Source organism: Ambystoma mexicanum, chromosome 1p (assembly GCF_040938575.1).
Source record: "Ambystoma mexicanum isolate Mex_15411 chromosome 1p, UKY_AmexF1_1, whole genome shotgun sequence".
NCBI lineage: Eukaryota > Metazoa > Chordata > Amphibia > Caudata > Ambystomatidae > Ambystoma > Ambystoma mexicanum.
In genome coordinates, this window is record NC_090921.1 from 835,275,422 (window position 1) to 835,287,904 (window position 12,483).

Here is a 12,483-nt window from a genome sequence, read left to right on the forward strand (position 1 = left end):
CCTGTGCTCTTGTTCCCTGATGGTGCGGGATCTAGGCAAATACTCCCCAAAAAGATCAATAGGAAGTCAGAATACTCCCAACAAAAAGTAGGAAACAGATACTTAGGAGCCTATCTCTCTGCTTTCTCCCACAGTTTCTTGGATACGTTTGGATATGTAGCACAGTTCCACAGGACGAAAATACTCTTATTACTGCCTGATCTTAAGAGATGTATCTTTTAAAGTGCATGAATAACGATGTGCAAAGACATTTCATTACTAAAATATTTCTGTTTTAGAGTTAAATACTCTCTAAAAATCATTTTACTCCCAACTTTAATAAAATTGGGAGTAAAGTACTCCCACTTCAAAATCTTAACTGGAACACTGACAAGGAGGATTTTAAATATACTGGACAATGTGCACAAAACATGTACATGAGCAGCTCTTATAAGCCTCGTAGCAGGAAAGGCATCCAGCCAGATCAAGTGGCCTTACCTCAGCAACAAGGGAGGTGTTTTGGCTGGGTGTGGGGTTAGTTTACTGGAGCATTGTTTGCTGTTTTTACTGCTCCCTTGGATTACTCGCAGCACAAAACTGTGCCCTCTCTCACCACTGCTTTGTGCACTACTACGTCTGCTAGAGAAATCTAGGGAGGGGGGGAACAGGCTTAACATCAGTCTAGACAAGAGTGAATAGCTTAATTTAACACTACTGAGGAAGCCCTGCAGCTACATGCCAAAAATCCCATTGTTGTACAACATACCCAACTTGGCGTGCATGTGGCAGCAAAGAATCAACACTTATATCAAGCAAATTATCCCCCAACTGGGCTACGAGAAACGATCTTTAAAGTTGGTGAAACTTATGCTTTTCTTGGTTTGGTAGGATTGCCACGGTAAAGATGCCCATATTTGCTTGAATTTCTTGGAACGAGCAGTGGTAATTCCTCCTACTGTCCTGAAGCAATTACAAAGCAAATGTATGGCTGTTCCCTGGAGCGACTCAATTCAGAGAATTTCAAACTTCACACTTTAGAAATCAAGAGATTAGTGAGAATTGGCATGCCAAAATATACAAAAATGCTGTTCAGATGATTGACATGATGTTCTCCTCTGGTTGGTTGCCTGGTTCTGCGTACTTGCCTCTTCCTCCATGTATGTATGTTGCACCCTTAAGACTCCGGGTACCCAGGCGCACATCACAAATAAAGGTAAATATCAGCACATCCTACAAGGTGTACTAAAGGACTGGATAAATCCTAACTCACTTAAAAATGGAAGGCTTTAGTGGCCAATGTTACTGGTTTTTCACTAGGGTACTCCATCTGGCTTTTTAAATCGGAGCCATTAGCAATGACATGAACTCTCCTCTCAGAGGACTCCAGTGCAACTTTTGAATAATACCTGTACTAAGCAAAAAAAAACTGGCTACAATGCCAGGACCATGAACACCTACACACTAATCCATGTTTCACCCCACCATATACATTTTTTGCAGCTGGAGAAGTGTGCATATGATCAGAGAAGTCAGAATAAAATCATTTGAGGAATGTAAGGTGAACTTTGGGCTGAGCTAGTACAAGAAACTTCAAAACGACCAGAATCGTCATTGGGTTAGGAAGAAGGCAGTTCGAGAAGGGCCACGCATCTCTTAACGAGATTTGAAAAACTGGTCTTCACTATGTACATGACTAAAGTTGATTTGTCAGAACGATAAACCGCTGCTAGTGAAAGGCTTAACAAATGCATTGATAATTGGCAGAACAATTTAAGCCTTACATTAGATGATCATGACTAGGCACAGATATGGAAATCAACTAATCGATTATCTATTAGCATGCAGCATATGCCACACACCTATAGAATCCCCACTAGGTGGTCCTCGACTGCAGATCACACTAAATATTTTACTTCAGATAAGACAGGCCTATGCTGCCAAGGCTGTTGAGGCACTTTCCTTCACGTTCAGTGGTCCTGCCCTAAAATAACGAAACATTAGGAAAGTATCTTGCTATATAATACAAGGTGGTGACAGGATTAATGTTGCCATACTCACCCACACAGTGCTTGCTAGAGGTTCTCCAATTTTAATTTCAATCTCTTCTCGGTGTGGTTAAAGAAAGGATTTTTTTTGTTATTGTAATTATTTTCATTAAATGCAATTTTACAAAAGAACTGAACATAAATATCTGCAGGACTTCATCAGCAAGCAAGGACAAAACCATAGCTCATTACCAAACCACATCACATGGTCACCATTCATTAGAAATATACCATAGCATCCTAGAAGCCCCAAGGTGGGCTGCAATCTGTTTATCGTCTGATTTATTACAAACTGCACCACAACTCTTGGGCTGCAGCTAGTTGTAGTACCTTCTTGCGACACATAAGGAGAAAAATAGCCATCAGTGGACACGCATACAAGGGAACATCAACAACCAGGAAACAGACAAGAGGGTATAGGAAAGTTGCAGAGCAAGCAGGGGGAGGAGCAAAAGGGTGAGGATGTTGACCCGGGATATTGCAAGTTATAAACACAGATCATGGAGGATCCAAGATGGCCACCAGGGGAAGAGGACGTATGTAGGAGTCTCTCTCCCCACTGGGCCGCAAAATAAGGTGAACAACAAGCATCGACAGAGCATTGCACCGAAAAAGGAAAGGCAGGCCCCAGGCACACCCATCGCACCTGCAAAATCAGCGGGGGTGGGAAGACCTAAACAATGAAACAGCCGTGCGGACCGCAGTGAGGGACGGGTCCGCCCCATGCACTTAAGCAGCAAGGCATGCCCAACAGTGCCGGGGAGGACAGCAGCAGTGGGATCGGGGACAGCAGGAGTGAGACGGCGACTCGACCCAACATCCAGGAAGTGATTGCCACGGAGGACGAGGACCCAGAGGGAGAAACGGCTCGCCCAGCATTGAAACGCACAATCAAAACACAAAAGGGGTGATCCCTTCGCTGGGGAGGCGCAGACTATTGAGCACATCCACAGGCACGCCAGTGAGACAGTTATTAAGAATAAGCAGGCAAGATGCAGGCTACACGGGCAGCCAAGCACGGAAGCAAAAGGTGGATATTAGCAGGAAGTCTCACTATCACGGAGAAAGAGCAGTCCCTGGCTGCAAGCAGAGGCATGTCGGGGGGGGGGACAGGAACATCAGGTAAGCAGGCAGCAAGAGGCCCGCCCCCTCCCCAAAGAACGCAACACTTAACCAAGGAAGGTTGTAACCCGGCTATACTTATAGATCAGCGCAAGGGAAACCAGTGCCGGCCAGCTCAAATTTAGAGGGCATCTCGTGGCAACACCAAGACATGGGGGAGTGGTTAGCAGGACATTTGAAGGCAGGGGAAGCTGCCACAAAAAGGAACAGGGAGCCTGGAGAGAAACGCTAGGTCCCAGTGAGGACAAGCACCTACACAGAAGGTAGACATGACAGAGAGGAAGCCACAAGAAAGGCTACGAAGGCCTAGCAAAAGCTAGAGATAACTCGAGGAGCGGCAGACCTCTCGAACCACATGTCCAAAACAAGGGGTAAAACTGCAGTTGCGGTGAACCCAAAAAACTTCCAGGTGAAATACACTGCGAGCATTAAACAACTGTGGGGCGCAGAGGCGGCGACAAGCCCAAGAGGTGGAGGGAACATTAAGGGCCCGAAAACATCAGAAAACCAGCACAGAAGAAGCAATGGCAATCCGCAAGGAGGACATGCAGAGCTTGTTCAAGGAGTTCCAGGAACATTTTATGGCCTCCTTTCAAACGCAGTTTGAAACTTTGAAAGAAGAGATGAAACAGTCTGTACAGGAACTAAATCTGGACTTTGCCAAACTGGAGGAAAGTACGGACACAGTAGAAAGGGCCGTCCAGGAGATGTAAGAGGACTCTAAACAAACCCGAAGAAGCACTGGAACATCTGGCGCACAACTTTGCGATACAATCCGAGGACCTGGAGAATTGATCACGGAGGTCCAATGTCAGAATCAATAACCTCTCTGAAAAAGTTAAGCACAAAGACTTGAAAAACACGACACAACAGATCTTCGCAGAGGTCCTGGCCGATGACTCAACGGCGATGGTCCAAATCAAATGGATTTATAGAGTAGGCCCTTGCAGAATGGGAGAACCAGGGGCACATCCCCGAGATTTTCTGGTAGCGATCACCTAATACGAGCAAAAAGAGAGTGGAAAGCGAGACTGGCGGGTCAGGTCAGAATCACAAGAGAAGAGGTGCCACTCTATCAGGACCTAGCACAGGCCAACTACAAAAGAGAAGGCAGATGGGCCCAATAGTGAGATTCCTAACATCTAAGCAAACGAGGTACAAATGGACATTCCCCTTTGGACTGCTCGTGACATGGGAACGACATCAACATAGAATTGCCACATGTGAAGAGGGAGAGCTAATTTTGAACCTACAAGGAGACAAGGGACAAGCAAAGGACAAAGGAGAGGAAACAAAACCTGCAGGAAACTTTGGGAATGCAAGATGGTCACAAGCAACCGCAGAACGGCCAAAAGGAAGTGAAGGGGTGGAAAGGCAGGAGATGGAGAACATAGAAGTACAGGGTGGACAAGTAAGAAAGGGTTTGGTTTGACATAAGGTGGACCCCTGTGTGGGGATAATGATCGATACCGTCAGAAGGAGCTAGTGGCCCACGGTCAATGGATCTCTTAGTGGAGTTTAGAATTCCCTGCAATGATTACTCTGGGAGGTCAGAGGGCCAGGAGCGGCGGACATCTCTTCCGAGCGGTCATAGGATCCTGGGACCTCCTCAGGGTGTGGAGGGGCGAAGTGGGGGGACTTTGGGTTAGGGGGGAGTTTCGGATGGAGAGAGAGAAGGGGGGGGGGTGTACATCCAGGACTGAGAAAACAGACGCAACAAGTGTACCAGGAAGATAAGATGGCACCACTAAAAATATTATTGTATAATGTGATGGGCCTAAAGGAAAAAAGTTGAACAGCGGGCATAATAATGTATCAAGAGACGCATCAAAAAAACAGATAAGCGGCACCTGAAGACAAGAGGGTGCTCAAATATATATCAAGCAAACGCAGGGGAGAAAAGGTTGGGTAATGATTGCTGTACAGGACAGAAGGAGAATACAGGTGCAGGGGACATCAGCAGATGCAGGAGGTCGCTACCTCTTCCTGAACATAACATATGGGAACAGAAAAATTACTCTAGCCACGATATATGCTCCGAATATGGGATAAGACGGGTTCCTGAAGGGCCTCTCTCAACCTTGGATGTGTTCGCCAAGGGCAAGGTGGTTTTAGCAGGGGATTTTAACTTCACTTGGGGGACACAGTTGGATAGGAGCAACACTAAACGCTCAGGAACTCAGGGCCCATCAAAGGCGTTGAAACAGAAAATAGATATATTAGTTCTTCATGATATATGGTGATCGGATAGGGGACAGGCACAAGGATTCACCCACTACTCTCATGTCCACACCTCACAATTGAGAATAGATTATATGTGGGCTTCCACGGGGCGGGTGGGCAAAGTAAGGGAGATAGACATAGGCATCCATATCGGATCACACCTCAATTATAGCAGCATTTGACTTGGGACACATTAAAGGGGGATTATGGAAGTGGACATTTCTAGTGGAACTCCTGCATGATACAGTAATAGAGAAATATTGTTCGATCTTGTCCCTTATGGAATCTACTGACAACAACATGAAAAAAACGCCACTGAGCTTAGTCTGGAACGCCTTTAAAGCAATGTTAAGGGGGGACCTGATAGCTTTAAAAGCGGGGAGGGACAAACAAACGCAGATGGGAGGAAGAACTAGAAGGGAAATTAAGAGAGATCCAAAGAGAAATATGCAAGAAACCAAGTTAGAAACTGCGATTAGCACTGAGACAAATACAGGACCAATTAAGTGGCCTACGCAGCAAACTGGCAGAGAAATCCCTTTTATATTTGAAGCATTGGTACTATGTAAGAGCAAATAGGGCAGATAAACTCCTCGCAAGGCACCTGAAGACTAGGGAAAAGAATAGAACAATAATGAAACTCCAGGACTAAACGGGTCAGGAAAAGACTAAAGTTGAGGACTTGGGGGAGATCTTTAGGGAATGCTATCAAACAGTACACACACCAGACAACCCCCTTGGGGCAAGTCAGGACGAATATTTAGAGAACCTCACCCTCCCCCGGAACTCAGAAGAGGAAAAGGAGACATAATGGTGAAGGAAGTGATGAAAGCAATACAAAAACTTACTGAGGAACAAAGCACCGGGTCTAGACAGCTACCCAGACAGTTTGTACAAAACATTCTCGAATATTCTGGCCCCAAGATCAACCAAGCTATACAACACATTTATAATACAAGGTAATATTACCCGAACAATGAATGAGGCAAAATTGGTAGTTTTCCCCGAGAAGGGTAAACATTTGGAACTCCCGGGATCATAATGCCCAATAGCGCTTCTAAACTTAGATGCAAAGCTATATACAAAGGTACTGGCCGAGAGAATCAAACACCTACTCCCATCACTTATAGTACAAGACCAATCCGGGTTCATACCGAAAAGGCAGACATTTGACAGCACGCGTAGATTCTGCCACCTGGTAGAAAAAATGGAATTGACATGAACACCGGCTATACTAGTCTCACTGGACGCAGAGAAAGGGTTCGACAGGGTGGAGTGGACACAACTATTCCACACTATGGAACAAATGGGTTTTGGTCAAAACTTCCCGAAAATGGTAAAAGCCAACTATTGCTGGCCTCAGATGCAATTGGCCCTAAATGGAATACTCTCGGGCCCAGTGAACCTGGGAGGGGAACAAAACAAGAGTGCCCACTATCGCCATTATTATATGTAATCTTCTTGGAGCCACTATTGGCCAAGATCAGAGAGGCGGATGGGGCAAAGGGGATAAAAATGGCTGGTCTAGAGCACAAAACGATGGCCTTCGCAGGCGACATGCTGGTAGCACTGACAAACCTTGAAAGCTCCTTACCAGCGCTTATGAATGAATTAGAAAGGTTCAGGGGAATCTCAGGTCTCAAGATCAATAGACAACAAACTGAAGTACTAAACTTAACAGCAAACCACAACTCAATAGAGTGATTGACCCAGAATTTACATTTACGAATGGCGAAAGCCAGGATAACTTATTTGGGGGTAACACTGGTACCTTCAGTAAACTTGAAATGGAACCCACTAATGATATCCTGGTGGGGGCTATTGTAGCAACTAAAATGGTGGTTTTACCTAAACTATTATACCACTTCCAGGCCCTGCCGATTCGAATACCAAATGTGTTCTTTAAAACGCTGAATAAAATAATAAAGACCTATATATGGCAATGCAAACCACCAAGAATTGCGATGCCCATGCTGACGGCGCAAAGAAATCAGGGAGGTCTGGCATTCCCCCATTTCCGTAGGTACTACGAGACAGCACCCTGTGGGTAGTAAGGAATGGGTAGCGGAGACCCCACAACACATATGGGAAAAACAGGACAGGGCGGTGGCGGTATCCCCACTTTCAGGGCTGCTATGGTTAAAGGAACAATTCAGACACCCTAACACTAAGATCAGTGAGGTGGTGGGAGTGGGTGCGGCAGTATGGGACGCAGCCATCAAGAGAGGAGCATTGTCAACTCAGCCCTCCCTACCCCTTCCTCCCGATGTTTTGAGAATCCAGAATTCCAACCGGGGATGGACATAGCAACATATAAAAAAATTGTCAAAAGCAGGTTGCAGGATGATTAAGATACATGTACCAGGGGCAAAACATAATGACATTTCAAGAATGCAAGCAGACCCTGGGGCTAACGAACAAGGACATCTATAAGCACACTCAACTTAAGCACTGGCTCATGTCCCCACATACAAGGCTGGTAGCCACAAGACAGCTAACACCCTTCGAGCAATATATGACGACAAGCACGGGCTCGGGGAAGCTGGTCACACACCTCTATAGATTTTTAAACACACAGGCGGAGGAGATAAGGTGGAACTATGTGGTGAAATGGGAAAAGACGCTGGGAGAAAAGATTACCGGGAAACAATGGGAGTATATATGGGGAATTATACCGTCCCGGCAGGATAGCTCAGCGGCAACGTGCTCACCTTGGAAACAAGACGACACGAAGCAACACAGGTTCGATCCCCGGGTCCGTGCTTAGAAACGTCTGGGTATTAAGCGCATTATAAATACACAACTAAGACATATTCCTGTAACAGCGCCTCAATGCCCCCGGGCTGTGTGAGCGCTTTAAAAATGCAAATAAATAAAATAAAATAAATAAAATCCCAAAACTGACACGCTCAATACAAGTAAGAGAGATGTGGCAAAAAGTGTTACTCCAATGGCACTAAACACCAGAGAGGCTTCACGCAATGTTCCCCATGACGTCAGACAAGTGCTGGCGGGGGTGGGGACTGGAAGCATATATGGTGGTGCTGCCCGGAGATACAGCAATTTTGGGACAGGGTGAGGAACAGGCGGGCAAGGTGGTAGCAGGCTCCGAGCATCTAAAGGAAAGGGTCTGGATGGCAGGTATGTAGAAACCCAGCCCCGGGGGGGGGGGGGGGGGGGCCTCACAAGGTCACAGAAAAAGTGCTTCATGATTTTAGTAATAGCAGCTTGGCTAGTGATAGCTCAACAATGGAAGAAAACAACGGCACCTACGATCTATGAATGGCTGCAAAAAGTTTGGAACTTTGTATCCCTAGAATGGGTAACCTTTAAGTTGCAAGGCGCCCAAAAGGCCTTTACAAGAGAATGGGGGCACCTATTAACAGAGTGGCTACCTGCAACAATTGTGCCCACACAACATCAGAATAATGGACATTATTCATTAAGCAATAGACATATCCTAGAGACTGGCATCTTACACTGGGGGCAGGGGTTGGGGATTGTTTAAGGAACAAAAGTGATATTGTGAAGTTATGGAAAACTAAAAAAAAAATACATAATAAAAAAAACACAGATCATTGAAAGCCTTCCAATTAGCCTAGTATTTTCCTTCTTTTCTGGAAAGCAACTTTTTCTTTGGTAGCGAGAAGGACCAGGCCCCTAACCACTCATCACAGCAAGGTTTTCTATCAGACTTCCAAACTTTAAGTCTCTTTTTTTCAGCAATCAAGCCCCTATATACATGCACTGCTTAGATCAAACAGAAAGGGGTTCTTGGGAGTTCACGCCCAATACTGAGCTCCATGCCGGCCCATTTTTTTCCGTAGAACCCAGCAATCTTATTACATTCACTAAGCATATGCACCAAGGACTCAGAAACCTTGCCACACCTCTAGCAGGTGTCATCTACCACAACTGAACTTTCTTGAAGGGCACTAATAGGACTTTAACCTTAAGTTGATGCAACAAAAAGTGCATGTTAAAGTCCGTTTTATGTTAGCGATGCTCTCACAACCCCTGGGTCAACACCCCCTCGCTTTTGGGCAACTTTATCTCGGCCTCCCATTGCCTCGTGTATAGGTGATGCACAACAGCACAGGTAAAGTTCAACCAGTGCTATATTGTTGAAGCCTACAAAGAGTGCAATTTAAATGGCCTCTGAAGCAGCGGCACAGTGGTGCACGCTTCTCATAGCTGGCCCTTTCACATTCCTTAATCTTGTACTTGAACCAAGGAATCCAAAAGACAGGGCAGTTTCACAGTTCCTAAGTGTGGACTACTTACTGGCTGCTTTGCACGGAAATCTCAGTTCCCACAAGACCTGAACGGCCACGAAAACTTGCCAAATAATTATGCGGGAAAAAATGACCTTAATTTTTCAGGGTAAACTCCCATCCTCCTCTGCGTTATGAGGTTTTATGTAACCAATATCAAAAAAACGAAGCAAGACTTCCCATCTTGGTAGTTTAAGCTTTTAAAAATGAACCTGTAATTTTCCAGACCAACCACTGGATGGCGACTTATACACAGCATCAACCAGGTTCAAAGTTATATTATATGTCACTTGTGTAGCACCTAATGCCCTGGGTATGGCCTCAAAACACTATGGGTTAACACCCTTTAAGGACCGAAGTCTGGGGTATGAGAATTGATAAGAGGATTTTAGAGTGAGTGTGTGCATTTAAGCAAGTGCGACTGTAGGTAGGGGTGGCTAAGTCCCTGCTAGTGACACATGGAGATGTGGCTAGTGGAAGGGTGCTGTGATAGGTTGTCAGGAGAGTATGCCAGTCAAGATGCCTGTTTATGTGCCCAGCTAGACTGAATTTTAATGTGGGACTTCGCTCCATTCTAGTGGCAGAGGTGATGTGCACTATGGGCTTGAGTATTGGGCTGTTGCAGATGTATGCAGGTAGGTGGCAGATGTATGCAGGTGGGTGGCCGTGCCCTGGGATGCATACGGCCATCTTCCATTGAGATGCAGTGAGATACGTACCAGTGAGTCATGGCTGATATGTAGCTGCGATAAGGGTGTGCAGATCATAACAAGCAGATTGACTCGAATTCTTTTTGTGTGTGTGCTCGTTAATGTCTCGTTGTCTCCTCACATGACTCATCGATGAACCCACCTACCTGTTGGGGGGGGGGGTGGCAGGTCAGTCAAGATGCAGAAAAGTGCTAAAAAAACGATCATTATTCATGATTTGAAGCTTTTAAATTTGAAGCTTTTAAATTGCTAACTGCAACGTGATACTACTTCATTTGTACGCGCAACAATCGATCAGAAGCATATTTGTACCGAGCAGTTCTTTTTTTTTTAAATAATAATAATAATTTGCGATTTATAAAATGTAGAACTTTACAACTTAACCCCCACAGACAGAATCAAATACAGCGTTAGTTGACCAGTTCTGACTTGGAGCCACACGCAGATTGCAGTAAATGTTTCTTTTCATGCCATTGCCCCATTGTTGGTGTGACAGACAGCAATCTATTCTGAAGTATGTGCATGCATCTATCGTCCAAAAGCAGCAGACACGTCCTTTGTATTATGGTTAGAGGTTAAAGAGAATTTTGTTAGCCGTCAGCAGATGGCATGTCAGCCGTTATATAGATCTGAGTAAGAGCCCATGTTGGAGTACAGGCTTTCTGCACATCGTTAACAGTGGACTGCTGGCCTCACAAATTGTAACCCCTCATTCCCTCTTCTTTGCCTGTATAAGCAATACATTGACTAATGCGCTAACTTTGCTTTCCATCCACAGGGCCACTGAGCTGTGCAACGGATCTCTGGTTCAGAAGGATCTCCCCTCTTCGGCGTTCCTCCGTGCCATGCCCAGCGAGGGGGTGGATGTGGAGAGGGTCAGCACAGGGACTAAATTCGCACTGCAGCTCTGGTTCAAAACCGTGTTGCAGGCCAAGTGACCCCGATTCCAGAAAAGTTGCGATGACCTTCAAGTGTTACAGCTCACATAAGCCAACATGGCTGCTCATGACCCTCAGCCAAAGCTAGCTAGGCTTGTTTTGAAAGCATGTCCTATATTTTTGCAAGTCCAATACCAATGTTGTGCCATAGACCTATACAAGGTTCATAAATAAAATGTGAATGCCTGGAAACCAGTTTGTCTTAGGAGTAACCTATGGTTCCATGTTTGCAGTCCCGGTAAAATGCTACTTCATATTTCTCCAATTGGAGTGAACCAACACAAGCTGGAACAATGAATGGGCTTCCTAAATGAAAATCTGGATTGGAGATCTGGTGCATGGTTTCCGTGAAGTCACAATCTTACCCCCGCATCAGAGATCCTTTTATTAGATGTGAATTTTGCATACCCTTGCAGATGATTTCACCCGCAAGCTTTGCACAAGAAAGTGGTGCAAGTTGGAGTCTCCGAATAGTTGTGTGCCGTGACATGTACCGATAGACCCACTTTGCACAGAGGGAGGAAAACATGAAGTTAAATTGATACTTAGAAATATTTTTGAGAACTGAAAGTACACCTCAATCACAGCACGTACATAATTCAGGGACAAACTGGCTTCTTTGTAACACTTTAAAGATTCTCATGGGTGCTTTGGCAATGTGGTAGAAAAAGGGCATGGTTGTGTTATGAAATGCTGATTGAAATGTTAAGAGTGATTATTGGAGTAATATGGGATCATTCATTGCACAACTACAAGTAAAAAAGAAATAGAACTTAAAAAGCAGAATTGACAGTATCTTGGTAGGTGAGACGATGCAAAATGGAGCACACGCTTGGATGGGTTATCACATTCATTAAGCTTTGTATTGGTCTTGGGCACGAAGCAATAACTACGGCAAAGTCTGCGGTATTTAGCACGCAGTTACCGGACCATACATTGTGTATGTTGATTGCAGGCCTTGTGGCAGTATTAATGTTTTTAAGTTAGTACATTTCTACTTAAACAAATGTCAACAGTTTAATGTGCTTGTGGTCTTGTGTTTACGTTTTTGGGTAAGAGAGACAGCAGAACTAGAAAACGCAGACTAAGTGCACCATTACTCTTGTCCCCCTCAAAACCTCCACCCGACAATGTCTGCTGTTGAGATAGGTCTGGAATGCAGTGTATTATGCATCATTAGGATTTGAACGCA

At 45.1% G+C, this 12,483-nt stretch overlaps 1 protein-coding gene across 3 annotated transcripts in view; it reads left to right on the top strand.

Annotated features, from left to right (window-relative positions):
- NUDT17 (nudix hydrolase 17) overlaps positions 1-11,483 on the top strand; it is a 556,736-nt gene extending 545,253 nt beyond the window's left edge. For 2 of the 3 annotated variants that reach the window (XM_069652793.1, XM_069652794.1), the window contains one exon: positions 11,132-11,483. In XM_069652793.1, the coding sequence (XP_069508894.1) occupies positions 11,132-11,291 (160 nt within the window). In that variant the 3' untranslated portion in view covers positions 11,292-11,483. The remainder of the gene's footprint in view (positions 1-11,131) is intronic. The other variant, XM_069652795.1, reaches the window with a different exon arrangement.
- The last annotated feature ends 1,000 nt before the right edge of the window (positions 11,484-12,483 follow it).